This window comes from Oncorhynchus gorbuscha, linkage group LG13, assembly GCF_021184085.1.
Source record: "Oncorhynchus gorbuscha isolate QuinsamMale2020 ecotype Even-year linkage group LG13, OgorEven_v1.0, whole genome shotgun sequence".
Taxonomy (NCBI): Eukaryota; Metazoa; Chordata; class Actinopteri; order Salmoniformes; family Salmonidae; genus Oncorhynchus; species Oncorhynchus gorbuscha.
In genome coordinates, this window is record NC_060185.1 from 99,129,011 (window position 1) to 99,155,402 (window position 26,392).

Sequence of the window (26,392 nt, forward strand, 5' to 3'; positions counted from 1 at the left end):
ACTAGACATTACCACTGAATAATCAGACTAATTAGGAATCCTGACCTTTTACGTGACCTGTCTGAAGCGTCATAGGAGGTGGTAGGGGCAGCAATAGATGATCTGACCTCTGACCTTTTACCCTGACCTCTAACCCTTTTAATTGACTTGTCCGAACCGTCGAAGGGCCAGCAGTAGAGGATCTGACCTCTGACCTTTCACCCTAACCTCTAACCATTTACCTTGACCTGTCCGAAGCGTCGTATCAGGTGGTATGGCCAGCAGTAGAGGATTTGACCTCTGACCTTTCACCCTAACCTCTAACCCTTTACCTTGACCTGTCCGAAGCGTCGTAGCAGGTGGTAGGGCCAGCAGTGGACGGTAACACCAGTCTGGAGGTCCTGGAGCAATATGGCGTCTCGTTCTGGCAAGAGGTGGTAACTTCCTGTCAGCTGACATCTCTTCGACGCCTCATTGGTCTTAACTGTCACCTGGTATTGGGCTGCGAGGAGCAGCAGAAGGCAGAGGGGAGGGGGAAAGATATTTTTTAACATAACGCTCACAATGGTTCGTTAAGGTTTATCATTCATACGTGGAGATTTATGTAGCCCTGTATCTCAAGTGAGAATTAGTTCTACACAACGTCTGTTACACAAAACTCTGACATGCTGAATAGTCAACAAAACTGTTTTTTATTTGAATAAAAAAAGCATATAAATAGATTAAACACAGAAGTCACAAGGATATTCAAATGATTTGCACAACAACTCTTATTTTCTGCTTGTTATTCTCCAGCTTGTCAGAGGGGAAGTCAACACAATCACAAAAGCACTTTGAAATGAAAGACATTTGGATAAGGTTCCCTCCTGCCTGTATAGGGCTGCTGTCAAGGAATGGGGACGTCCCAAATCACACCCTATTCGGGCCACAGAGCTCTAGTCAAAAGTAGAGCACTGTGTAGGGAATAGGGTGCCATAGTAGTGCACTGTGTAGGGAATAGGGTGCCATAGTAGTGCACTGTGTAGGGAATAGGGTGCCATAGTAGTGCACTGTGTAGGGAATAGGGTGCCATAGTAGTGCACTGTGTAGGGAATAGGGTGCCATAGTAGTGCACTATGTAGGGAATAGGGTGCCATAGTAGTGCACTATGTAGGGAATAGGGTGCCATAGTAGTGCACTATGTAGGGAATAGGGTGCCATAGTAGTGCACTATGTAGGGAATAGGGTGCCATAGTAGTGCACTATGTAGGGAATAGGGTGCCATAGTAGTGCACTATGTAGGGAATAGGGTGCCATAGTAGTGCACTATGTAGGGAATAGGGTGCCATAGTAGTGCACTATGTAGGGAATAGGGTGCCATAGTAGTGCACTATGTAGGGAATAGGGTGCCATAGTAGTGCACTATGTAGGGAATAGGGTGCCATAGTAGTGCACTATGTAGGGAATAGGGTGCCATAGTAGTGCACTATGTAGGGGAATAGGGTGCCATAGTAGTGCACTATGTAGGGAATAGGGTGCCATAGTAGTGCACTATGTAGGGAATAGGGTGCCATAGTAGTGCACTATGTAGGGAATAGGGTGCCATAGTAGTGCACTATGTAGGGAATAGGGTGCCATAGTAGTGCACTATGTAGGGAATAGGGTGCCATAGTAGTGCACTATGTAGGGAATAGGGTGCCATAGTAGTGCACTATGTAGGAATAGGGTGCCATAGTAGTGCACTATGTAGGGAATAGGTGCCATAGTAGTGCACTATGTAGGGAATAGGGTGCCATAGTAGTGCACTATGTAGGGAATAGGGTGCCATAGTAGTGCACTATGTAGGGAATAGGGTGCCATAGTAGTGCACTATGTAGGAATAGGGTGCCATAGTAGTGCACTATGTAGGGAATAGGGTGCCATAGTAGTGCACTATGTAGGGAATAGGGTGCCATAGTAGTGCACTATGTAGGGAATAGGGTGCCATAGTAGTGCACTATGTAGGGAATAGGGTGCCATAGTAGTGCACTATGTAGGGAATAGGGTGCCATAGTTGTGCACTATGTAGGGAATAGGGTGCCATAGTTGTGCACTATGTAGGGAATAGGGTGCCATAGTAGGGCACTATGTAGGGAATAGGGTGCCATAGTAGTGCACTATGTAGGGAATAGGGTGTTATTTGGGATACAAGAGCAGTCTTTTTTGCTGTTTAATACTACAGTGATGATTAAAACCTACCCTTACCCGGAAACTATGGCAACATTCGCGCAAAACTGAAAGCGCGATCCACCGCATTTAACCATGGAAACAGGTCTGGGAATATGGACATAAACAGTGTAGTTATTCCCTCTGTAAGGCAATCAAACAAGCAAAATGCCAGTACAGGGACATGGTGAAGTCGCAATTCAACGACTCAGACACGAGACGTATGTGGTCTACAGGAAATTACAGACTACAAAAAGAAATCCAGCCACGTTACAGAAACCGACATCACGCTTCCAGACAAACTAAACACCTTTTCCCGCTTTGAGGATAATACAGACGGCGTCCCTAGCCACGTCCTCAGAGGTATACACAGACCAGCTGGCTGGTGTGTTTACGGACATATTCAATCACTCCCTATCCCAGTCTGCTGTCCCCAAATGCTTCAAGATGGCCACCATTGTTCCTGTACCCAAGAAGGCAAAGATAACTGAGCTAAACGACTACCGCCCCCGTAGCACTCACTTCTGTCATAATGAAGTGATTTGAGAAACTAGTCAAGGACCATATCACCTCCACCTTACCAGCCAACCTAGTCCCACTTCAGTTTGCATACCGCCCCAACAGGTCCACAGACGTCGCAATCGCCATCACACTGCACACTGCCCTAACCCATCTGGACAAGAGGAATACCTATGTAAGAGTGCTGTTCATTGACTACAGCTCAGCATTCAACACCATAGTATCCTCCAAGCTCATCATCAAGCTTGAGGCACTGGCTGTCAACCCCGCTCTGTGCAACTGGGTCCTGGACTTCCTGACGGGCCGCCCCCAGGTGGTGAAGGTAGGAAACAACACCTCCACTTCACTGATTCTCAACAGCAACTGCACCGCCGTCACCCGCAAGGCTCTCCAGAGGGTAATGAGGTCTGCACAACGCATCAACGAAACTACCTGCCCTCCAGGACACCTACAGCACCCGATGTCACAGGAAGGCCATAAAGATCATCAAGGACAACAACCACTCGAGCCACTGCCTGTTCACCCCGCTATCATCCAGAAGGTGAGGTCAGTACAGGTGCATCAAAGCAGGAACCGAGAGACTGAAAAACTGCTTCTATCTCAAGGCCATCAGACTGTTAAACAGCCACCACTAACTCATAGAGGCTGCAGCCTACACTGAGACCCAATCACTGGCCACTTTAAACAATGCCACTCTAAATAACTCCACTTTAATCCTGTTTACATATCTTACATTACTCATATCACATGTATGTACTGTATTTTATGGGTCGGCCGTCGTTCATCCACATACTTACATGTACATACAGCGCCTTGCAGAAGTATTCATCCCACTTGGTGTTTTTCCAATTATGTAGCACTACAACCTGTAATTTAAATGGATTTTTATCTGGATTTCATGTAATGGACACACACAAAATAGAGGTGTGGACTCAAAGTCACAAATATGATGACTTGCAACTCGACTTTGACTTTAACACGAATGACTCGTGACGTGACTTGGACGTGAGCCGTATGACTCGACCTGACTTGATACCTCCCCCCCAAGACCAAATATAAAGACTCGACCTGACTTGACACCCTCCCCCCAAGCCCAAATATAAAGACTCGACCTGACACCCCCCCCCCAGCCCAAATATAAATTATGCTTTAAAAAATAAAGTGTGCAGCATCGACTCTTCATTTAACGGATTACAGTTTGAATCGGACGGCGGCCAATCAGTTTGAATCGGACGGCGGCCAATCAGTTTGAATCGAACGGCGGCCAATCAGTTTGAATCGGACGGCGGCCAATCAGTTTGAATCGGACGGCGGCCAATCAGTTTGAATCGGACGGCGGCCAATCAGTTTGAATCGGACGGCGGCCAATCAGTTTGAATCAGACGGCGGCCAATCAGTTTGAATCGGACGGCGGCCAATCAAGTTGTGCAGAGGAATGTCAGCGATGGAATGATGATACCCAGAATTATTATTTTCGGATATAAAGACGACGCTGTATCAACAAAAAAACGGATTGCAAAATGACAAACGGAGGCGCAACAATTTCCAACTTTGTTCGACATTTGAAGCTGCACAAAGAACTGTAAGTCGTGGCTAATATAGCCGACAGCTATCCATCACCCGGGGTTTGTGTTTATGAGTGTGTGTGACTTGTTTCATGGGTTTCTTTTTGCTGTGATGTCTGGAGCCTGTATTGTTAGGTGCCCTCCTCACTGCTTGCCTAGATTAGGTTTACAGATTGACTCGCCACCACACTGCTTGATGCTGGACAAGATCAAATGAGCACATTTGTGGCAAGAGTGCCTCCTAGAATGGTTGTGTACTCTTCCTAACCTGCTGATTACGGCGAGTGCTTGCACCTCTTGATTGAGTTTATGCTTCACACAAATCCCACTATCCCCCCCCCTCTCTCGGCTGTCCTCCACCGTTTTGAGCTTTCACTCCGTTGATAATGAATGAAGAACGGCGGTTTATTTCATCTGAGGCACCGCATTCACATACAGTGTTCCAGATAGAAATGCAATATATAGATCTGTACTCGATTCTCTATTCTACACGGCAAAGGCTGTTGTAGGTATTTCTATGCCACACCCCCACACGACCCGACCCAGCCCTGGTTCTATCTGGAACACTGTATCTGAATGGGGTGCCTCAGATGAAATAAACGGCCGTTCTTCATTCATTATCAATATTGCTCCGGGACCTCCAGACTTGTTACCGTCCACTGCTGGCCCTACCACCTGCTACGACGCTTTGGACAGGTCAAGGTAAAGAGTTAGAGGTCAGGGTGAAAGGTCAGAGGTCAGAGGTAGGTATTTCCATGGAAATATAACATTTATTTGGAAAGTAATAAATATATAGATTTTTTTTTTTTTTTAAAGCATTCATGATTTGCTTAAATTTAATATACTAACTATTACTCTTGTTAAAAAACAAATATTAAATGGTATTACATTTGGTGAAGAGCCCCGTATGACTTGTTTAGGACTCGAAATTCAAAGTTTAGGACTTGAGACTTGACGGTCAGTACAGGTGCATCAAAGCTGGGACCGAGAGACTGGAAAACAGCTTCTATCTCAAGACCATCTGACTGTTAAACAGCCACCACTAACATTGAGTGGCTGCTGCCAACACACTGACTCAACTCCAGCCACTTTAATAATGGGAATTGATGGGAAATGATGTAAAATATATCACTAGCCACTTTAAGCAATGCTACCTAATATAATGTTTACATACCCTACATTATTCATCTCATATGAATATGTATATACTGTACTCTATATCATCTACTGCATATTTATGTAATACATGTATCACTAGCCACTTTAAACTATGCCACTTTGTTTACATACCCTACATTACTCATCTCATATGTATATACTGTACTCGATACCATCTACTGCATCTTGCCTATGCCGTTCTGTACCATCACTCATTCATATATCTTTATGTACATATTCTTCATTCCCTTACACTTGTGTGTATAAGACAAGGGAATAAGGGAATTGTTAGATATTACTGCATTGTTAACTTGAAGCACAAGCATTTCGCAACACTCGCATTAACATCTGCTAACCATGTGTATGTGACAAATCCAATTTGATTTGAAAGCTCCCTAGAAAACATTTATTCGTCATCCACTCTTTGTTCTTTTTTAAAGGCCTTTTCGTTCTGCGTTAGTTCTTCTAAAACGGCAGTGTCCTCCTCTGTTCCATTGGGCCATACTGTGTCCTGTTTCGAAACACTCAGTGCTGACAGGACAGATTACTGTGATCACAACACGTAGTTGGGCGGGACTGGAACGCATTGCCAAGATGTACCGTATCTACACTACATGACCAAAAGTATGTGGACACATGCATGTCCAACATCTCATTCCAAAATCATGTGCATTAATATGGAGTTGGTCCCCTCCCCTTTGCTGCTATAACAGCCTCCACTCTTCTGGGAAGGCTTTCCACTAGATGTTGGAACATTGCTGCTATAACAGCCTCCACTCTTCTGGGAAGGCTTTCCACTAGATGTTGGAACATTGCTGCTATAACAGCCTCCACTCTTCTGGGAAGGCTTTCCACTAGATGTTGGAACATTGCTGCTATAACAGCCTCCATTCTTCTGGGAAGGCTTTCCACTAGATGTTGGAACATTGCTGCTATAACAGCCTCCACTCTTCTGGGAAGGCTTTCCACTAGATGTTGGAACATTGCTGCTATAACAGCCTCCATTCTTCTGGGAAGGCTTTCCACTAGATGTTGGAACATTGCTGCAGGGACTTGCTTCCATTCAGCCATAAGAGCATTAGTGAGGTCGGTCACTGATGTTGGGGGTGATTAGGCCTGGCTCACAGTCAAAGTTCCAATTAGGGCTGTGGTTGTCACCGGTGATCTCCTGGCTTCCACACACAGCCAACAAACCATTTTTTAATAAATCCATGTGATATAGTCTACACCATCACAATAAATCCATGTAATATAGTCTACCTACACCATCACAATAAATCCATGTGATATAGTCTACCTACACCATCACAATAAATCCATGTAATATAGTCTACCTACACCATCACAATAAATCCATGTAGTAGTCTACCTACACCATCACAATAAATCCATGTAATATAGTCTACCTACACCATCACAATAAATCCATGTAATATAGTCTACACCATCACAATAAATCCATGTAATATAGTCTACACCATCACAATAAATCCATGTAATATAGTCTACACCATCACAATAAATCCATGTAATATAGTCTACACCATCACAATAAATCCATGTAATATAGTCTACCTACACCATCACAATAAATCCATGTAGTAGTCTACCTACACCATCACAATAAATCCATGTAATATAGTCTACCTACACCATCACACCTCCGGGCAGCCGAGCGGAAATGGAGGAAAACTCGCCTCCCTGCGGACCTGGCATCCTTTCACTCCCTCCTCTCTACATTTTCCTCCTCTGTCTCTGCTGCTAAAGCCACTTTCTACCACGCTAAATTCCAAGCATCTGCCTCTAACCCTAGGAAGCTCTTTGCCACCTTCTCCTCCCTCCTGAATCCTCCCCCCCCCCCTCCTCCCTCTCTGCAGATGACTTCGTCAACCATTTTGAAAAGAAGGTCGACGACATCCGATCCTCGTTAGCTAAGTCAAACGACACCGCTGGTTCTGCTCACACTGCCCTACCCTGTGCTCTGACCTCTTTCTCCCCTCTCTCTCCAGATGAAATCTCGCGTCTTGTGACGGCCGGCCGCCCAACAACCTGCCCGCTTGACCCTATCCCCTCCTCTCTTCTCCAGACCATTTCCGGAGACCTTCTCCCTTACCTCACCTCGCTCATCAACTCATCCCTGACCGCTGGCTACGTCCCTTCCGTCTTCAAGAGAGCGAGAGTTGCACCCCTTCTGAAAAAACCTACACTCGATCCCTCCGATGTCAACAATTACAGACCAGTATCCCTTCTTTCTTTTCTCTCCAAAACTCTTGAACGTGCCGTCCTTGGCCAGCTCTCCCGCTATCTCTCTCTGAATGACCTTCTTGATCCAAATCAGTCAGGTTGCAAGACTAGTCATTCAACTGAGACTGCTCTCCTCTGTATCACGGAGGCGCTCCGCACTGCTAAAGCTAACTCTCTCTCCTCTACTCTCATCCTTCTAGATCTATCGGCTGCCTTCGATACTGTGAACCATCAGATCCTCCTCTCCACCCTCTCCGAGTTGGGCATCTCCGGCGCGGCCCACGCTTGGATTGCGTCCTACCTGACAGGTCGCTCCTACCAGGTGGCGTGGCGAGAATCTGTCTCCTCACCACGCGCTCTCACCACTGGTGTCCCCAGGGCTCTGTTCTTGGCCCTCTCCTATTCTCGCTATACACCAAGTCACTTGGCTCTGTCATAACCTCACATGGTCTCTCCTATCATTGCTATGCAGACGACACACAATTAATCTTCTCCTTTCCCCCTTCTGATGACCAGGTGGCGAATCGCATCTCTGCATGTCTGGCAGACATATCAGTGTGGATGACTGATCACCACCTCAAGCTGAACCTCGGCAAGACGGAGCTGCTCTTCCTCCCGGGGAAGGACTGCCCGTTCCATGATCTCGCCATCACGGTTGACAACTCCATTGTGTCCTCCTCCCAGAGCGCCAAGAACCTTGGCGTGATCCTGGACAACACCCTGTCGTTCTCAACCAACATCAAGGCGGTGGCCCGTTCCTGTAGGTTCATGCTCTACAACATCCGCAGAGTACGACCCTGCCTCACACAGGAAGCGGCGCAGGTCCTAATCCAGGCACTTGTCATCTCCCGTCTGGATTACTGCAACTCGCTGTTGGCTGGGCTCCCTGCCTGTGCCATTAAACCCCTTCAACTCATCCAGAACGCCGCAACCCGTCTGGTGTTCAACCTTCCCAAGTTCTCTCACGTCACCCCGCTCCTCCGTTCTCTCCACTGGCTTCCAGTTGAAGCTCGCATCCGCTACAAGACCATGGTGCTTGCCTACGGAGCTGCGAGGGGAACGGCACCTCAGTACCTCCAGGCTCTGATCAGGCCCTACACCCAAACAAGGGCACTGCGTTCATCCACCTCTGGCCTGCTCGCCTCCCTACCACTGAGGAAGTACAGCTCCCGCTCAGCCCAGTCAAAACTGTTCGCTGCTCTGGCCCCCCAATGGTGGAACAAACTCCCTCACGACGCCAGGACAGCGGAGTCAATCACCACCTTCCGGAGACACCTGAAACCCCAGCTCTTTAAGGAATACCTAGGATAGGATAAGTAATCCCTCTCACCCCCCCTTAAGATTTAGATGCACTATTGTAAAGTGACTGTTCCACTGGATGTCATAAGGTGAATGCACCAATTTGTAAGTCGCTCTGGATAAGAGCGTCTGCTAAATGACTTAAATGTAAATGTAAAATGATGTAATATAGTCTACACCATCACAATAAATCCATGTAATATAGTCTACCTACACCATCACAATGAATCCATGTAATATAGTCTACACCATCACAATAAATCCATGTAATAGCCTACACCATCAAAATAAATCCATGTAATATAGTCTACACCATCACAATAAATCCATGTAATATAGTCTACACCATCACAATAAATCCATGTAATATAGTCTACACCATCACAATAAATCCATGTATTAAATCCATGTAATATAGTCTACACCATCACAATAAATCCATGTAATATAGTCTACCTACACCATCACAATAAATCCATGTAATATAGTCTACATACACCATCACAATAAATCCATGTAATATAGTCTACACCATCACAATAAATCCATGTAATATAGCCTACACCATCACAATAAATCCATGTAATATAGCCTACACCATCACAATAAATCCATTCTTTATTTTAGACGGGTCTAAAGAAACATGATATGAAGAAAATGTAGTCTATTTCAGAAGAATAGCATACCGAGTTGTCCTTTAGGTCCTGATCTGGCTATGCCAAATGGCTGTGGGCTTCACTAGTTCATTTAGCAGACAAGATCTGCTAAGAATTCCGTGGGATTTTTTTATAGTATGAAGAATACAATTGAACAAAGCAGAATTTAAAATAAATATTTTCTTCACGATTCCAGGTAGTGCGCACATGCGGCTATTCTGTGTTGAGCGGTCAACAGAAACGGGTTCTCATATGTGCTTGATTTTAGAGTCATGAATGTAACTTTAGTTCTACATTTCTTTCTTTTTAATACATAATGCTGCAGGATGAGAGTCTGATGGTGATTTGTGTACGCACTCCAATAGTCTCTCTCATTCACAATTTGACAAGCACTTGATAATGCCTCGAATTTCACGGCGGCATCCCCCTTCAAAAAAATAACTTCCTTTCGCGGACGGAGTGATGCACTGTGCCCTTTTCCCGGAGAGTGAAGAGTCTCTCACTCGCATGGCTCTCCGTCACGTGATCGGGTCTTTCTCAACAGCTACAAGTTAACACAGACACATCCGGGATGCAACTGCGCGTGCCCTTATCCAATTCCTCATATTTAAGATATTAGAACTGTCCACGTTTACTTTTAGTCAGTCAACAAGATGAGGAGGCCTAATGAATACCAAAAGCACTAGCCTATGTCAATCTACTATCCCCTATAGTACAAAAGTCAACCTATTCTATTCCTTTTATACGCAATGAGGCTGACGCAACAGATCAGAACTATTAGGCTATTTCTTCACATATGTGCAGCGATGTGCACACAGCGGTAGGCTATACACGTCAATGTTCAAATTAGCAAGATAACGCCATTATCACCAGCGACCCCTAAAGAGGTTATGTAAACGCCATTATCACCAGTGACCCCTAAAGAGGTTATGTAAAATTCCATTATCACCAGCGACCCCTAAAGAGGTTATGTAAACGCCATTATCACCAGTGACCCCTAAAGAGGTTATGTAAACGCCATTATCACCAGCGACCCCTAGAGAGGTTATGTAAACGCCATTATCACCAGCGACCCCTAAAGAGGTTATGTAAACGCCATTATCACCAGCGACCCCTAAAGAGGTTATGTAAACGCCATTATCACCAGCGACCCCTAGAGAGGTTATGTAAACGCCATTATCACCAGCGACCCCTAAAGAGGTTATGTAAACGCCATTATCACCAGCGACCCCTAAAGAGGTTATGTAAACGCCATTATCACCAGCGACCGCTAAAGAGGTTATGTAAACGCCATTATCACCAGCGACCCCTAAAGAGGTTATGTAAACGCCATTATCACCAGCGACCCCTAGAGAGGTTATGTAAACGCCATTATCACCAGCGACCCTAAAGAGGTTATGTAAACGCCATTATCACCAGCGACCCCTAAAGAGGTTATGTAAACGCCATTATCACCAGCGACCCCTAGAGAGGTTATGTAAACGCCATTATCACCAGCGACCACAAATGCAATTATACATGTAATGTTTTTATTATAAAGGTGCATTTTTTATGGTGAAAATTATCTTCCCCAAACTCAAAACGTGCAGCGTGCATATATATGCCAGTTCGGCTCCACACCCCTTGTAAAGCAGATAAATGTGCTTCATTTTAATTGGTTATTAGGGCATTTTAAGTTGTGATACAAACCTTATTAAAACATACAGGCCTATGGGCTAGGCTACATGAGGTGTGATACTAACCTTATTAAAACATAAAGGCCTATGGGCTAGGCTACATGAGGTGTGATACTAACCTTATAGGACTATGGGCTAGACTACATGAGGTGTGATACTAACCTTATAGGACTATGGGCTAGACTACATGAGGTGTGATACTAACCTTATAGGACTATGGGCTAGGCTACATGAGGTGTGATACTAACCTTATAGGACTATGGGCTAGACTACATGAGGTGTGATACTAACCTTATAGGACTATGGGCTAGACTACATGAGGTGTGATACTAACCTTATAGGACTATGGGCTAGGCTACATGAGGTGTGATACTAACCTTATTAAAACATATAGGACTATGGGCTAGGCTACATGAGGTGTGATACTAACCTTATTAAAACATACAGGCCTATGGGCTAGGCTACAAGAGGTGTGATACTAACCTTATTAAAACACACAGGCCTATGGGCTAGGCTACATGAGGTGTGATACTAACCTTATTAAAACATACAGGCCTATGGGCTAGGCTACAAGAGGTGTGATACTAACCTTATTAAAACATACAGGCCTATGGGCTAGGCTACAAGAGGTGTGATACTAACCTTATTAAAACATACAGGCCTATGGGCTAGGCTACATGAGGTGTGATACTAACCTTATTAAAACATACAGGACTATGGGCTAGGCTACATGAGGTGTGATACTAACCTTATTAAAACATACAGGACTATGGGCTAGGCTACATGAGGTGTGATACTAACCTTATTAAAACATACAGGACTATGGGCTAGACTACATGAGGTGTGATACTAACCTTATTAAAACATACAGGCCTATGGGCTAGGCTACATGAGGTGTGATACTAACCTTATTAAAACATACAGGCCTATGGGCTAGACTACATGAGGTGTGATACTAACCTTATTAAAACATATAGGCCTATGGGCTAGGCTACATGAGGTGTGATACTAACCTTATTAAAACATACAGGACTATGGGCTAGACTACATGAGGTGTGATACTAACCTTATTAAAACATACAGGACTATGGGCTAGACTACATGAGGTGTGATACTAACCTTATTAAAACATACAGGACTATGGGCTAGACTACATGAGGTGTGATACTATGGTTCGAACAAGTGGCAAAACAAGGCATTGTTTCTTATGCTGGGCATCATTCACAAGTTATAATATCATAATAATATCTCATTAGCCTATCAAGTGGCTAATATTGTCACCCATCAGACTATTCTTGATTTAATCTTGTCTTTACATGTACTAAATAATATGTGTGACATTAGTTTCAATTTAGAATGGACCCATCATCATGCACCCGTATCAAACAGGGACAGGGGGAAAAAAACATGTCATCGATGCACTTAAATAGCGAATGGAGGACGCTTTTCCTGTGGTTTATTTTCATGCCAGCCAGGTAGGCTGTATACCGGTTGTCAAGAGAAGCAATGTGCTTAATATTATTAGCCCTGGCTCTAATTTATCCCAAGGGTGTTCGATGGGGTTGAGGTCAGGACTCTTTTGCAGCCCAGTCAAGTTCCTTCACAACGATCTCAACAAACCGTGCTGTAGTGTTAAGACTTCCCTTCGCTGGAACTAAGGGGCCTGAACTATGAAAAACAGCCCCAGACAATTATTCCTCCTCCACCAAACTTTACAGTTGGCACTATGCATTGGGGCAGTTAGCGTTCTCCTGGCATCTGCCAAACCCACATTCATCTGTCATGATTCATCACTCCAGAGAAGGCGTTTCCACTGCTCCAGAGACCAACGACAGTGAGCTTTACATCACTCCAGCATGGGCATCTTAGCCTTGTGTGCGGCAGCTCGACATTGGAAACCAATTTCATGCAGCTCCTGACGAACAGTCCTGTTGTTGCTTCCAGAGGCAGTTTGAAAAGATAGGCAATTTTTACACGCTTCGGCACTCGGCTGTCTCGTTCTGTGAGCTTGTGTGGCCTACCACTTCACAGCTGAGCCGTTGTTGCTCCTAGACGTTTCCACTTCACAATAACAGCACTTACAGTTGACCGGGGTCAGCTCTATCAGGGAAGATATTTGACGAACTGACTTGTTGGAAAGGTTGCATGCTATGATGGTGCCACGTTGTCACTGAGCTTTTCAGTAAGGGCCATTCTACTGCCAATGTTTGTCTAGGGAGATTGCATGGCTGTGTGCTCATTTGTATACACCTGTCAGCAACGCGTCTGGCTCTAATAGCCAAATCCACATGCTGTTGTATAAAGTGTATACAGTATGTGTGTGTGTGTGTGTGCTGGTTGGTGGGTTTGCTGGTGTGTGTGTGTGTTGGTTTGCTGGTGTGTTGGTTTGCTGGTGTGTGGTTGGGTTGGTGTGTTGGTGTGTGGTTGGGTTGGTGTGTGGTTGGATGGGTGTGTTGGTGTGTGGTTGGATGGGTGTGTTGGTGTGTGGTTGGATGGGTGTGTTGGTGTGTGGTTGGATGGGTGTGTTGGTGTGTGGTTGGGTTGGTGTGTTGGTGTGTGATTGGATGGGTGTGTTGGTGTGTGGTTGGGTGGGTGTGTTGGTGTGTGGTTGGGTGGGTGTGTTGGTGTGTGGTTGGGTGGGTGTGTTGGTGTGTGGTTGGATGGGTGTGTTGGTGTGTGGTTGGGTTGGTGTGTGGTTGGATGGGTGTGTTGGTGTGTGGTTGGATGGGTGTGTTGGTGTGTGGTTGGATGGGTGTGTTGGTGTGTGGTTGGATGGGTGTGTTGGTGGTGTGTGGTTGGATGGGTGTGTTGGTGTGTGGTTGGTGTTAGTGTGTGGTTGGGTGGGTGTGTTGGTGTGTCAGTGTGGTTGGGTGGGTGTGTTGGTGTGGGTGTTAGTGGGTGTGCTGGTGTGTCAGTGTGGTTGGGTGGGTGTGTTGGTGTGTGTGTTGGTGTGTGTGTGTGGTTGGGTAGGTGTGTCAGTTTGGTTGGGTGGGTGTGGGTTTGTGTGTTGGTGTGGGTGTGTGTTGGGTGTGTGTGTTGGTGTGTGTGTGTGGTTGGGTAGGTGTGTCAGTTTGGGTTGGTGGGTGTGTGGTTGGGTGGGTGTGTGGTTGGGTGGGTGTGTGGTTGGGTGGGTGTGTGGGTGGGTGTGTTGGTGTGTGGTTGGGTGGGTGTGTGGTTGGGTGGGTGTGTTGTTGGGTGGGTGGGTGTGTTGTTGGGTGGTTGGGTGGGTGTGTGGTTGGGTGGGTGTGTTGGTGGGTGGGTGGGTGGGTGGGTGGGTGGGTGGGTGTGTTGTTGGGTTGTTGGGTGGGTGTGTTGGTGGGTGATTGTGTGGGTGTGTGGTTGGGTGGGTGTGTTGGTGGGTGGGTGTGTTGGTGGGTGGGTGTGTTGGTGGGTGGGTGTGTTGGTGGGTGGGTGTGTTGGTGGGTGTGTTGTTGGGTTGTTGGGTGGGTGTGTTGGTGGGTGGGTGTGTTGTTGGGTTGTTGGGTGCGTGTGTTGGTGGGTGGGTGTGTTGTTGGGTGGGTGTGTTGGTGGGTGGGTGTGTTGGTGTGTGGTTGGGTGGGTGTGTGGTTGGGTGGGTGTGTGGTTGGGTGGGCGTGTGGCTGGGTTGGTGTGTGTGTGGTTGGGTGGGTGTGTTGTTGGGTGGGTGGGTGTGTTGTTGGGTGGGTGGGTGTGTTGTTGGGTGGGTGGGTGTGTGGTTGGGTGGGTGTGTGGTTGGGTGGGTGTGTGGTTGGGTGGGTGTGTGGCTGGGTTGGTGTGTGGCTGGGTTGGTGTGTGTGTGGTTGGGTGGGTGTGTTGTTGGGTGGGTGGGTGTGCTGTTGGGTGGGTGTGTTGGTGGGTGGGTGTGTTGGTGGGTGGGTGTGTATTCTATGTACCTGTCTTCCAGGTAGCATACAGCTCATTCTCCTCCATGGGTATCCCCATCCCACCTCCTCTCTCCTTCTCTCTGGTCTCTGCGTGTCCAGGCTCTTTCTGCAGCAGAAGGAAAGGAGGGTGATATGATACTAGAGAATACCACTATTGATGCTAAAACATAATGCTCATATATATGAATGAGAGGCCCAGACACACAGGGTATTGTTCTGATTTCACAGAAGTCTTTGTCAAGTGGCAGAGCATTGTAAACGTTAGATTAAATTATAATTAGTAACCGTTCTGATCTACGGCCAGTTTTTCTTTATAATCATAAAGAATATGATTACATGGAAAGGGGAGATGACCCTAGATCAGAGATGACTCTAGATCAGAGATGACCCTGTGTCAGAGATGACCCTAGATCAGAGATGACCCTAGATCAGAGATGACTCTAGATCAGAGATGACCCTGTATCAGAGATGACCCTGTATCAGAGATGACCCTGTATCAGAGATGACCCTAGATCAGAGATGACCCTAGATCAGAGATGACCCTAGATCAGAGATGACCCTAGATCAGAGATGACTCTAGATCAGAGATGACTCTAGATCAGAGATGACCCTGTATCAGAGATGACCCTGTATCAGAGATGACCCTAGATCAGAGATGACCCTAGATCAGAGATGACTCTAGATCAGAGATGACCCTGTATCAGAGATGACCCTAGATCAGAGATGACCTAGATCAGAGATGACTCTAGATCAGAGATGACCCTGTATCAGAGATGACCCTGTATCAGAGATGACCCTAGATCAGAGATGACTCTAGATCAGAGATGACCCTGTATCAGAGATGACCCTGTATCAGAGATGACCCTAGATCAGAGATGACCCTAGATCAGAGATGACCCTAGATCAGAGATGACCCTAGATCAGAGATGACAGGGTGGCTAGGGGAGGAGAGACAGGCTAGGGGGAGGGGAGACAGGCTAGGGGGAGGGAGATGGGGTTTGAGAGGAGGCTAGGGGAGGGAGACAGGCAAGGGGGAGGGGAGACAGGCTAGGGGGAGGGAGACAGGCAAGGGGAGGGGTGACATGCTGGGGGAGTTGAGACAGGCTAGGGGAAGGGAGGCAGGCTAGGGGGAGGGGAGACAGGCTAGGGGAGGAGAGACAGGCTAGGGGGAGGGGAGACAGGGTTTGTGTAAGCAGCAGTAAAGAGAAGGAGAAGTAAGGAGTTGACCAACTGTTACCACCAGGACTACTGTTACCACCAGGACTACTGTTACCACCAGGACTACTGTTACCACCAGGACTACTGTTACCACCAGGACTACTGTTACCACCAGGACTACTGTTACCACCAGGACTACTGTTATCACCAGGACTACTGTTACCACCAGGACTACTGTTACCACCAGGACTACTGTTATCACCAGGACTACTGTTATCACCAGGACTACTGTTACCACCAGGACTACTGTTACCACCAGGACTACTGTCACCACCAGGACTACTGTCACCACCAGGACTACTGTTACCACCAGGACTACTGTTACCACCAGGACTACTGTTACCACCAGGACTACTGTTACCACCAGGACTACTGTTACCACCAGGACTACTGTTACCACCAGGACTCTACTTCCTCATTGTTGCCAGTGGGTTTGTGGCTCCCTATTGGCTCCTGCTCAAAATGAGGGAAGTACAATGAATAAGGTGCCCTATAGGGAATAGGGCGCATTTGCTACTAGCCCCTTGTAGCCCTTTCTAATGTTGTTTTATGAATACTAGCCCCTTATAGTCCCCTCCTCCCTGTGTACCTGGAAGGTAGGAGCGACAGAGATAAACACTATTTATATAGTACCCTCCGGGAAGATAAAAACACATACGGCCCCTACCTGGAAGATAGAAAACACATACGGCCCCTACCTGGAAGATAGAAAACACATACGGCCCCTACCGGGAAGATAGAAAACACATACGGCCCCTACCGGGAAGATAGAAAACACATACGGCCCCTACCGGGAAGATAGAAAACACATACGGCCCCTACCGGAAAGATAGAAAACACATACGGCCCCTACCTGGAAGGCCAGTTGGCAGAGAGACCCTACCTGGAAGGCCAGTTGGCAGAGAGCCCCTACCTGGAAGGCCAGTTGGCAGAGAGCCCCTACCTGGAAGGCCAGTTGGCAGAGAGCCCCTACCTGGAAGGCTAGTTGGCAGAGAGCCCCTACCTGGAAGGCTAGTTGGCAGAGAGCCCCTACCTGGAAGGCTAGTTGGCAGAGAGCCCCTACCTGGAAGGCCAGTTGGCAGAGAGCCCCTACCTGGAAGGCCAGTTGGCAGAGAGCCCATACCTGGAAGGCTAGTTGGCAGAGAGCCCCTACCTGGAAGGCTAGTTGGCGCAGAGAGCCCCTACCTGGAAGGCCAGTTGGCAGAGAGCCCCTACCTGGAAGGCCAGTTGGCAGAGAGCCCCAACCCAGTCATGGTAGTTCTCTGAGGCCAGGATGTATCTTCTTTGTGTGGTGTTCAGGTCGAACGCTCTACAGTCTGGAGGCAGGTCAAAGGTCAACAAGTTTATTTTAGGAAAAAAAAGAGAACTAAAGCGGGCAAATAAATGTAATAAACCAACATTTAAACAGATAAACTGCCTTAATAAATCAGGGGTTCAACTGTTTCTCAGATTGCAGAGAGTTTACACTCTCTGAAACACTGATATTAACAGATTAAGGACCGGTTTCATAGACAGATTAAGGACTGGTTTCATAGACAGTTTAAGGACTGGTTTCATAGACAGATTAAGGATTGGTTTCATAGACAGATTAAGGACTGGTTTCATAGACAGATTAAGGACTGGTTTCATTGACAGATTAAGGATTGATTTCATAGACAGATTAAGGACTGGTTTCATGGACAGATTAAGGACTGGTTTCATATACAGATTAAGGACTGGTTTCATGGACAGATTAAGGACCGGTTTCATAGACAGATTAAGGACTGGTTTCATAGACAGTTTAAGGACTGGTTTCATAGACAGATTAAGGACTGGTTTCATAGACAGATTAAGGACTGGTTTCATGGACAGATTAAGGACTGGTTTCATATACAGATTAAGGACTGGTTTCATGGACAGATTAAGGACTGGTTTCATAGACAGTTTAAGGACTGGTTTCATAGACAGATTAAGGACAGGTTTCATAGACAGATTAAGGACCGGTTTCATAGACAGTTTAAGGACTGGTTTCATAGACAGATTAAGGACAGGTTTCATAGACAGATTAAGGACCGGTTTCATAGACAGATTAAGGACTGGTTTCATGGACAGATTAAGGACTGGTTTCATGGATAGATTAAGGACTGGTTTCATGGACAGATTAAGGACTGGTTTCATGGACAGATTAAGGACTGGTTTCATGGACAGATTAAGGACCGGTTTCATGGACAGATTAAGGACTGGTTTCATAGACAGATTAAGGACTGGTTTCATCGACAGATTAAGCCTAGTACTGGACTAAAAACACTATACCATCGTTAGGTAGTGCTGGAGCGCATCTCTCCTCTGGGGCCAGGGTAACACTGAGGCAGTCACACAGTTGAACAATCCTCCTACACTGGGTGGATTTGGACTTGGTGGTTGTGTGGCCTCCGTCAAGGATGTCGTGGAATTCGACTCGACCGATGCCGAAAATGCTAGTGGGGTAGAGAACGATCCACGTCTTCCTCCACGTTTTCTGTGGTGGACGGATACAGCAGTCAATCACGACGAATTGTTCTTTAAGCGTTGAAAGAAACTTCCATGACATCACTTTGAACTTGTAATCAGACGTGAATAGCCTTCAACATTTCTTCCAAGATTAGTAAAGACTATCATCTATTAGCTCAGTAAAGTCCTGCAGATAATACAGCATCTCCGTAAACACTCACCTTTCCAAACTTGTTTCCCTTAACGTAGAGCATCCCCTCCTTGAAAACAACCTCCATCCTCTCCCTCTGTGTGAGGCAATCAAACAGTTCTTGACCTTCACCCGAGTGTAGCCTACGTCCTCTCTCAAGTCTGTTAGGTTATCCTCTAGTAAAACGTTGTAGTCTTTGTTCTAATTTCTGTTAGGTTATCCTTCCCTAAAACTCTGTAGTCTTTGTTCTAATTTCTGTTAGGTTATCCTCTAGTAAAACGTTGTAGTCTTTGTTCTAATTTCTGTTAGGTTATCCTTCCCTAAAACTCTGTAGTCTTTGTTCTAATTTCTGTTAGGTTATCCTTCCCTAAAATGCTGTAGTCTTTGTTCTAATTTCTGTTAGGTTATCCTCTAGTAAAACGCTGTAGTCTTTGTTCTAATTTCTGTTAGGTTATCCTCTAGTAAAACTCTGTAGTCTTTGTTCTAATTTCTGTTAGGTTATCCTCTAGTAAAACGCTGTAGTCTTTGTTCTAATTTCTGTTAGGTTATCCTCTAGTAAAACACTGTAGTCTTTGTTCTAATTTCTGTTAGGTTATCCTCTAGTAAAACTCTGTAGTCTTTGTTCTAATTTCTGTTAGGTTATCCTCTAGTAAAACGCTGTAGTCTTTGTTCTAATTTCTGTTAGGTTATCCTCTAGTAAAACACTAGTCTTTGTTCTAATTTCTGTTAGGTTATCCTCTAGTAAAACTCTGTAGTCTTTGTTCGAATTTCTGTTAGGTTATCCTCTAGTAAAACTCTGTAGTCTTTGTTCTAATTTCTGTTAGGTTATCCTCTAGTAAAACGCTGTAGTCTTTGTTCTAATTTCTGTTAGGTTATCCTTCCCTAAAACACTGTAGTCTTTGTTCTAATTTCTGTTAGGTTATCCTCTAGTAAAAGGCTGTAGTCTTTGTTCTAATTTCTGTTAGGTTATCCTCTAGTAAAACACTAGTCTTTGTTCTAATTTCTGTTAGGTTATCCTCTAGTAAAACTCTGTAGTCTTTGTTCGAATTTCTGTTAGGTTATCCTCTAGTAAAACTCTGTAGTCTTTGTTCTAATTTCTGTTAGGTTATCCTCTAGTAAAACGCTGTAGTCTTTGTTCTAATTTCTGTTAGGTTATCCTCTAGTAAAACGCTGTAGTCTTTGTTCTAATTTCTGTTAGGTTATCCTCTAGTAAAACGCTGTAGTCTTTGTTCTAATTTCTGTTAGGTTATCCTTCCCTAAAACTCTGTAGTCTTTGTTCTAATTTCTGTTAGTTAGGTTAACCACCAGCGCCTCAGAGTTCAGCACCCTCCCCAAGTCTGCGTTAATACGGTCACATTCACCACTACCAACTGACAGTCAAGTCCCTTCCCCCCAGTCTCTCCACTGCAGCTGTGTTCCAGTCAACACAGCAGTCTGAGGTGATAGTGAACCTACAGATCAGCAGTAGCAAGTGATCTGAGCTTCCCTTCCTTCCTCTACAACACGTCATTTACCAGAGAAAGATACTCTTTTTCTCTCCATCTGACTTAAAAAAAAAAAAAAAAAGTATACATGCATCACCAGAAAGACATGCGAAAAATAAACAAGTAGATATATTTGATAAATTAAAAACAGATCGTACTGACATGATTAAACTCGTTCTTAGTAATTATCTAAAAATTCTTATCGTGTTCACCATGGTTACGGAAGACACTCACACTTCCCTTTCTGAGAGTAATTCTATCGAAGACCGTGGTATTTCAACACACATTGCTACAGTCCGAAGTTACTAAATCTTTCCACCGTCCATTAAAACGACTTCTAGTATGAAAGTCTGATGTGGATCGTAAAATTGATTTATTAACGTTGCAGAGAAACGTAAAATTACATTTATAATACAAAACAGATAAAGAGAAATCAAGAGAGTTGCACAAAAAAAATAGTTCAACCTTTTATACATACAGAGCGATTCTGTCTTTATCTTATCAGCCCCAGAGACAAGACAAATACATGTTACTTCCTCAATTCTCTGAGAAACGAGGCCATGACAACCATGTATAGCAACCTGCTGGGTCAAAATGTTACGTCTAATAATATTTGACATGCACTTCGGGACAATCCCAATTGGTCCCCATTGTACCTGGCAAAACAAACCAGGCACAGCATTAAGTAGGTGACAGTATTCAGTGTTGTACATTCAGAAGTCCATGGAGCTGTGTGCCAGGTAGTCTTTCCGTCCGATATTGGTGACCTGTTTGGTCTGCATGGCTTCCAGTTTGGGACAGTCTGTGATACGATGACCAAGACCACCGCAGAATGTACAGCCTCTCTCTCCTGGGGAACAGTAGCAAGAAAGACAGCAGGAAGGTTAGAATGGCGGAGGAACCAAGAGATGGCAGACATCTGGGCTACTAAAATCATAGTTACAAGCAATACGCTTTTCATTTTAAATAGTAACTTCTGTGAATAGAAACGGAGAAATGAGTGACAGAGAAGCAGCAGATAGAAATATATGAACAGAAAGAGAAACACAAACAGTTGAAGTTGGGAAGTTCACATCCACTGAGGTTGGAGTCATTAAAACTCGTTTTTCAACCACTCCACACATTTCTTGTTAACAAACTATAGTTTTGGCAAGTCGGTTAGGACATCTACTTTGTGCACGACACAAGTCATTTCACCATCAATTGTTTACAGACAGATTATTTCCCTTATAATTCACTGGATCACAATTCCAGTGGGTCAGAAGTTTTCATACACAAAGTGGAATGTGCCTTTAAACAGCTTGGAAAATTCCAGAAAATGATGTCATGGCTTTAGAAGCTTCTGATAGGTTAATTGACATCATTTGAGTCAATTAGAGGTGTACCTGTGGATGTATTTCAAACTCAGTGCCTCTGCCTTTGCTTGACATCATGGGAGAATCAAAAGAAATCAGCCAAGACCTCAGAACAAAAAATTGTAGACCGCCACAAGTCTGGTTCATCCTTCGGAGCAATTTCCAAACACCTGAAGGTTCCACGTTCAACTGTACAAGCAATAGTATGCAAGTATAAACACCATGGGACCACGCAGCCGTCATACCGCTCAGGAAGGAGACGCGTTCTGTCTCCTAGAGATGAACATACTTTGGTGCGAAAAGTGCAAATCAATCACAGAACAACAGCAAAGGACCTTGTGAAGATGCTGGAGGAAACAGGTACAAAAGTATCCACAGTGAAACAAGTCCTATATCAACATAACCTGAAAGGCCGTTCAGCAAGGAAGAAGCCACTGCTCTAAAACCGCCATCAAAAAGCCAGACTACGGTTTGCAACTGAACATGGGGACAAAGATTGTACTTTTTGGAGAAATGTCCTCTGGTCTGATGAAACAACAATAGAACTGTTTGGCCATAATGACCATCGTTATGTTTGGAGGAAAAAGGGGGAGGCTTGCAAGCCTAAGAACAGCATCCCAACCGTGAAGCACGGGGGTGGCAGCATCATGTTGTGGAGGTGCTTTGCTGCAGGAGGGATTGGTGCACTTCACAAAATAGATGGCATCATGAGGTAGGAACATTATGTGGATATATTGAAGCAACATCTCAAGACATCAATCAGGAAGTTAAAGCTTGGACGTAAATGGGTCTTCCAAATGGACAATGACCCCAAGCAAACATCCAAAGTTGTGGCAAAATGGCTTAAGGACAACAAAGTCAAGGTATTGGAGTGGCCATCACAAAGCCCTGACCTCAATCCTATAGAAGATTTGTGGGCAGAACTGACAAAGCATGATCGAGCAAGGAGGCCTACAAACCTGACTCAGTTACACCAGCTCTGTCAGGAGGGCTACAAACCTGACTCAGTTACACCAGCTCTGTCAGGAGGAATGGGCCAAAATTCACGCAACTTATGGGAAGCTTGTGGAAGGCTACCCAAACGTTTGACCCAAGTTAATCAATTTAAAGTCAATGCGACCAAATACTAATTGACTGTATGTAAACTTCTGACCCACTGGGAATGTGATGAAAGAAATAAAAGCTGAAATAAATAATTCTCTCAACTATTATTCTGACATTTCACATTCTTAAAATAAAGTGGTGATCCAAACTGACCTAAAACAGGCGATTTTACTAGGATTAAAAGTAAGGAATTGTGAAAAACTGAGTTTAAATGTATTTGGCAAAGGTGTATGTAGACTTCTGCCTTCAACTGTATATATGTGCATATATATATATATATATATATATATATATATATATATATATATATATATATATATATAGAGAGAGAGAGAGAGAGAGAGAGAGAGAGAGCGAGAGAAAGGAAGGAGGGAGAGTAAGTAGCAGAACGAAACCAGGATAGTACGCGTTACCTCCGATATCCAGCATGGTCTCGTCTCCTGTCTGTAGGACCTGTAGAACAGGGGGAACCTTTGCTTGGCTTCTATCAGCAGGGCCTTCAGATCCATCAGCACCGACTCATCTACAGGGAGATGTCAGGGTTGTGAACAATAAGAACCAAAATAAAAGGACTGCAATAGCGAGGAACTACCTGGACTTATCCAAACATCAGTTTTATTTTCTGTTGCAAATTATTGTGTTTAAAAAAAAACATTTTCTGTTAATTAAGTATCTTAATGGAATTACAACCCAGAGCATTAGACAGGTGTGTTCTCTACAGATCTGTTTTAATGGGCATCTGATACAACAGCCATGGATACAGACCCCAGAACATGGTTCATGGACACAGACCCCAGAACATGGTTCATGGATACAGACCCCAGAACATGGTTCAACAGCCATGGACACAGACAGACCCCAGAACATGGTTCAACAGCCATGGATACAGACCCCAGAACATGGTTCATGGATACAGACCCCAGAACATGGTTCATGGATACAGACCCCAGAACATGGTTCATGGATACAGACCCCAGAACGTGATATAGAAACCAACATGATGGCTAAATGTTGAGGAATCAGGCGGTGGCCTGTTTCTTACCACAGCCTTTGTTGATGAAAGTGGTGGCGATCCCAGTCTTCCCTGATCGACCGGTTCGACCAATCCTGTGGACTGGAACACACAACAACAACACTGTTTTTTCAGTCAGTCGGTGGATGAGTCTGATTATAGAGAGGGAATACATGAGATTTAGGGGTACCAATAACGTGCACTTGAGGGGAGATATGAGCAGATTAACATGAGAAGAAACGGGGTAACATGTACTCTCTCTCTAGGCCAGGTTACCCTCTCTCTCTCTAGGCCAGGTTACCCTCTCTCTCTCTAGGCCAGGTTACCCTCTCTCTCTCTAGGCCAGGTTGCTCTCCCTCTAGGCCAGGTTGCTCTCCCTCTAGGCCAGGTTGCTCTCCCTCTAGGCCAGGTTGCTCTCCCTCTAGGCCAGGTTGCTCTCCCTCTAGGCCAGGTTGCTCTCCCTCTAGGCCAGGTTACTCTCCCTCTAGGCCAGGTTACTCTCCCTCTAGGCCAGGTTACTCTCCCTCTAGGCCAGGTTACTTCTCTCTAGGCCAGGTTAATTCTCTCTAGGCCAGGTTACTCTCTCTCTAGGCCAGGTTACTCTCTCTCTCTAGGCCAGGTTACTCTCTCTCTCTAGGCCAGGTTACTCTCTCTCTCTAGGCCAGGTTACTCTCTCTAGGCCAGGTTTCTCTAGGCCAGGTTACTCTCTCTCTAGACCAGGTTACTCTCTCTCTAGACCAGGTTACTCTCTCTCTAGACCAGGTTACTCTCTCTAGGCCAGGTTACTCTCTCTAGGCCAGGTTACTCTCCCTCTAGGCCAGGTTACTCTAGGCCAGGTTACTCTAGCCCAGGTTACTCTAGGCCAGGTTACTCTCTCTCTAGGCCAGGTTACTCTCTCTCTAGGCCAGGTTACTCTCTCTCTAGGCCAGGTTACTCTCTCTCTAGGCCAGGTTACTCTCTCTCTAGGCCAGGTTACTCTCTCTAGGCCAGGTTACTCTCTCTCTAGACCAGGTTACTCTCTCTAGACCAGGTTACTCTCTCTCTAGGCCAGGTTACTCTCTCTCTAGGCCAGGTTACTCTCCCTCTAGGCCAGGTTACTCTCCCTCTAGGCCAGGTTTCTCTCCCTCTAGGCCAGGTTACTCTCCCTCTAGGCCAGGTTACTCTCCCTCTAGGCCAGGTTACTCTCCCTCTAGGCCAGGTTACTCTCTCTCTAGGCCAGGATAGTTTCCCTCTCTAGGCCAGGTTACTCTCCCTCTCTCGGCCAGGTTACCCTCTCTCTCGGCCAGGTTACCCTCTCTCTCGGCCAGGTTACCCTCTCTCTAGGCCAGGTTACCCTCACTCTAGGCCAGGTTACCCTCACTCTAGGCCAGGTTACCCTCACTCTAGGCCAGGTTACCCTCACTCTAGGCCAGGTTACCCTCTCTCTAGGCCAGGTTACTCTCTCTCTAGACCAGGTTACTCTCTCTCTAGACCAGGTTACTCTCTCTCTAGGCCAGGTTACTTTCTCTCTAGGCCAGGTTACTCTCTCTCTAGGCCAGGTTACTCTCTCTCTAGGCCAGGTTACTCTCTCTCTCTAGGCCAGGTTACTCTCTCTCTCTAGGCCAGGTTACTCTCTCTCTCTAGGCCAGGTTACTCTCTCTCTCTAGGCCAGGTTACTCTCTCTAGACCAGGTTACTCTCTCTCTAGGCCAGGTCACTCTCCCTCTAGGCCAGGTTACTCTCCCTCTAGGCCAGGTTACTCTCCCTCTAGGCCAGGTTACTCTCCCTCTAGGCCAGGTTACTCTCCCTCTAGGCCAGGTTACTCTCCCTCTAGGCCAGGTTACTCTCCCTCTAGGCCAGGTTACTCTCCCTCTAGGCCAGGTTACTCTCCCTCTAGGCCAGGTTACTCTCCCTCTAGGCCAGGTTACTCTCCCTCTAGGCCAGGTTACTCTCCCTCTAGGCCAGGTTACTCTCCCTCTAGGCCAGGTTACTCTCCCTCTAGGCCAGGTTACTCTCCCTCTAGGCCAGGTTACTCTCCCTCTAGGCCAGGTTACTCTCCCTCTAGGCCAGGTTACTCTCCCTCTAGGCCAGGTTACTCTCCCTCTAGGCCAGGTTACTCTCCTCTAGGCCAGGTTACTCTCCCTCTAGGCCAGGTTACTCTCCCTCTAGGCCAGGTTACTCTCCCTCTAGGCCAGGTTACTCTCCCTCTAGGCCAGGTTACTCTCCCTCTAGGCCAGGTTACTCTCCCTCTAGGCCAGGATATTCTCCCTCTCTAGGCCAGGTTACTCTCCCTCTCTCGGCCAGGTTACTCTCTCTCTCGGCCAGGTTACCCTCTCTCTCGGCCAGGGTACCCTCTCTCGGCCAGGTTACCCTCTCTCTCGGCCAGGTTACCCTCTCTCTAGGCCAGGTTACCCTCTCTCTAGGCCAGGTTACCCTCTC

At 45.9% G+C, this 26,392-nt stretch overlaps 2 protein-coding genes across 2 annotated transcripts in view; both read right to left on the reverse strand.

The window, feature by feature from the left end:
• The window catches only part of LOC123992405 (docking protein 3-like), a 79,738-nt gene extending 59,246 nt beyond the window's left edge, over positions 1-20,492 (reverse strand). The window contains exons 1-2 of the mRNA XM_046293546.1: positions 19,052-20,492; positions 18,784-18,858 (exon numbers count right to left, since the gene is read on the reverse strand). Coding sequence (XP_046149502.1) covers positions 18,784-18,858; positions 19,052-19,108 — 132 coding nt within the window. The 5' untranslated portion in view covers positions 19,109-20,492. The remainder of the gene's footprint in view (positions 1-18,783; positions 18,859-19,051) is intronic.
• Positions 20,493-21,082: 590 nt separating this feature from the next.
• The window catches only part of LOC123994217 (probable ATP-dependent RNA helicase DDX41), a 31,890-nt gene continuing 26,580 nt past the window's right edge, over positions 21,083-26,392 (reverse strand). Inside the window, 4 exon segments of the mRNA XM_046296752.1 lie at positions 21,083-21,354; positions 23,377-23,439; positions 23,442-23,486; positions 24,006-24,077. Of these exon segments, the coding sequence (XP_046152708.1) occupies positions 21,218-21,354; positions 23,377-23,439; positions 23,442-23,486; positions 24,006-24,077 (317 nt within the window). The 3' untranslated portion in view covers positions 21,083-21,217.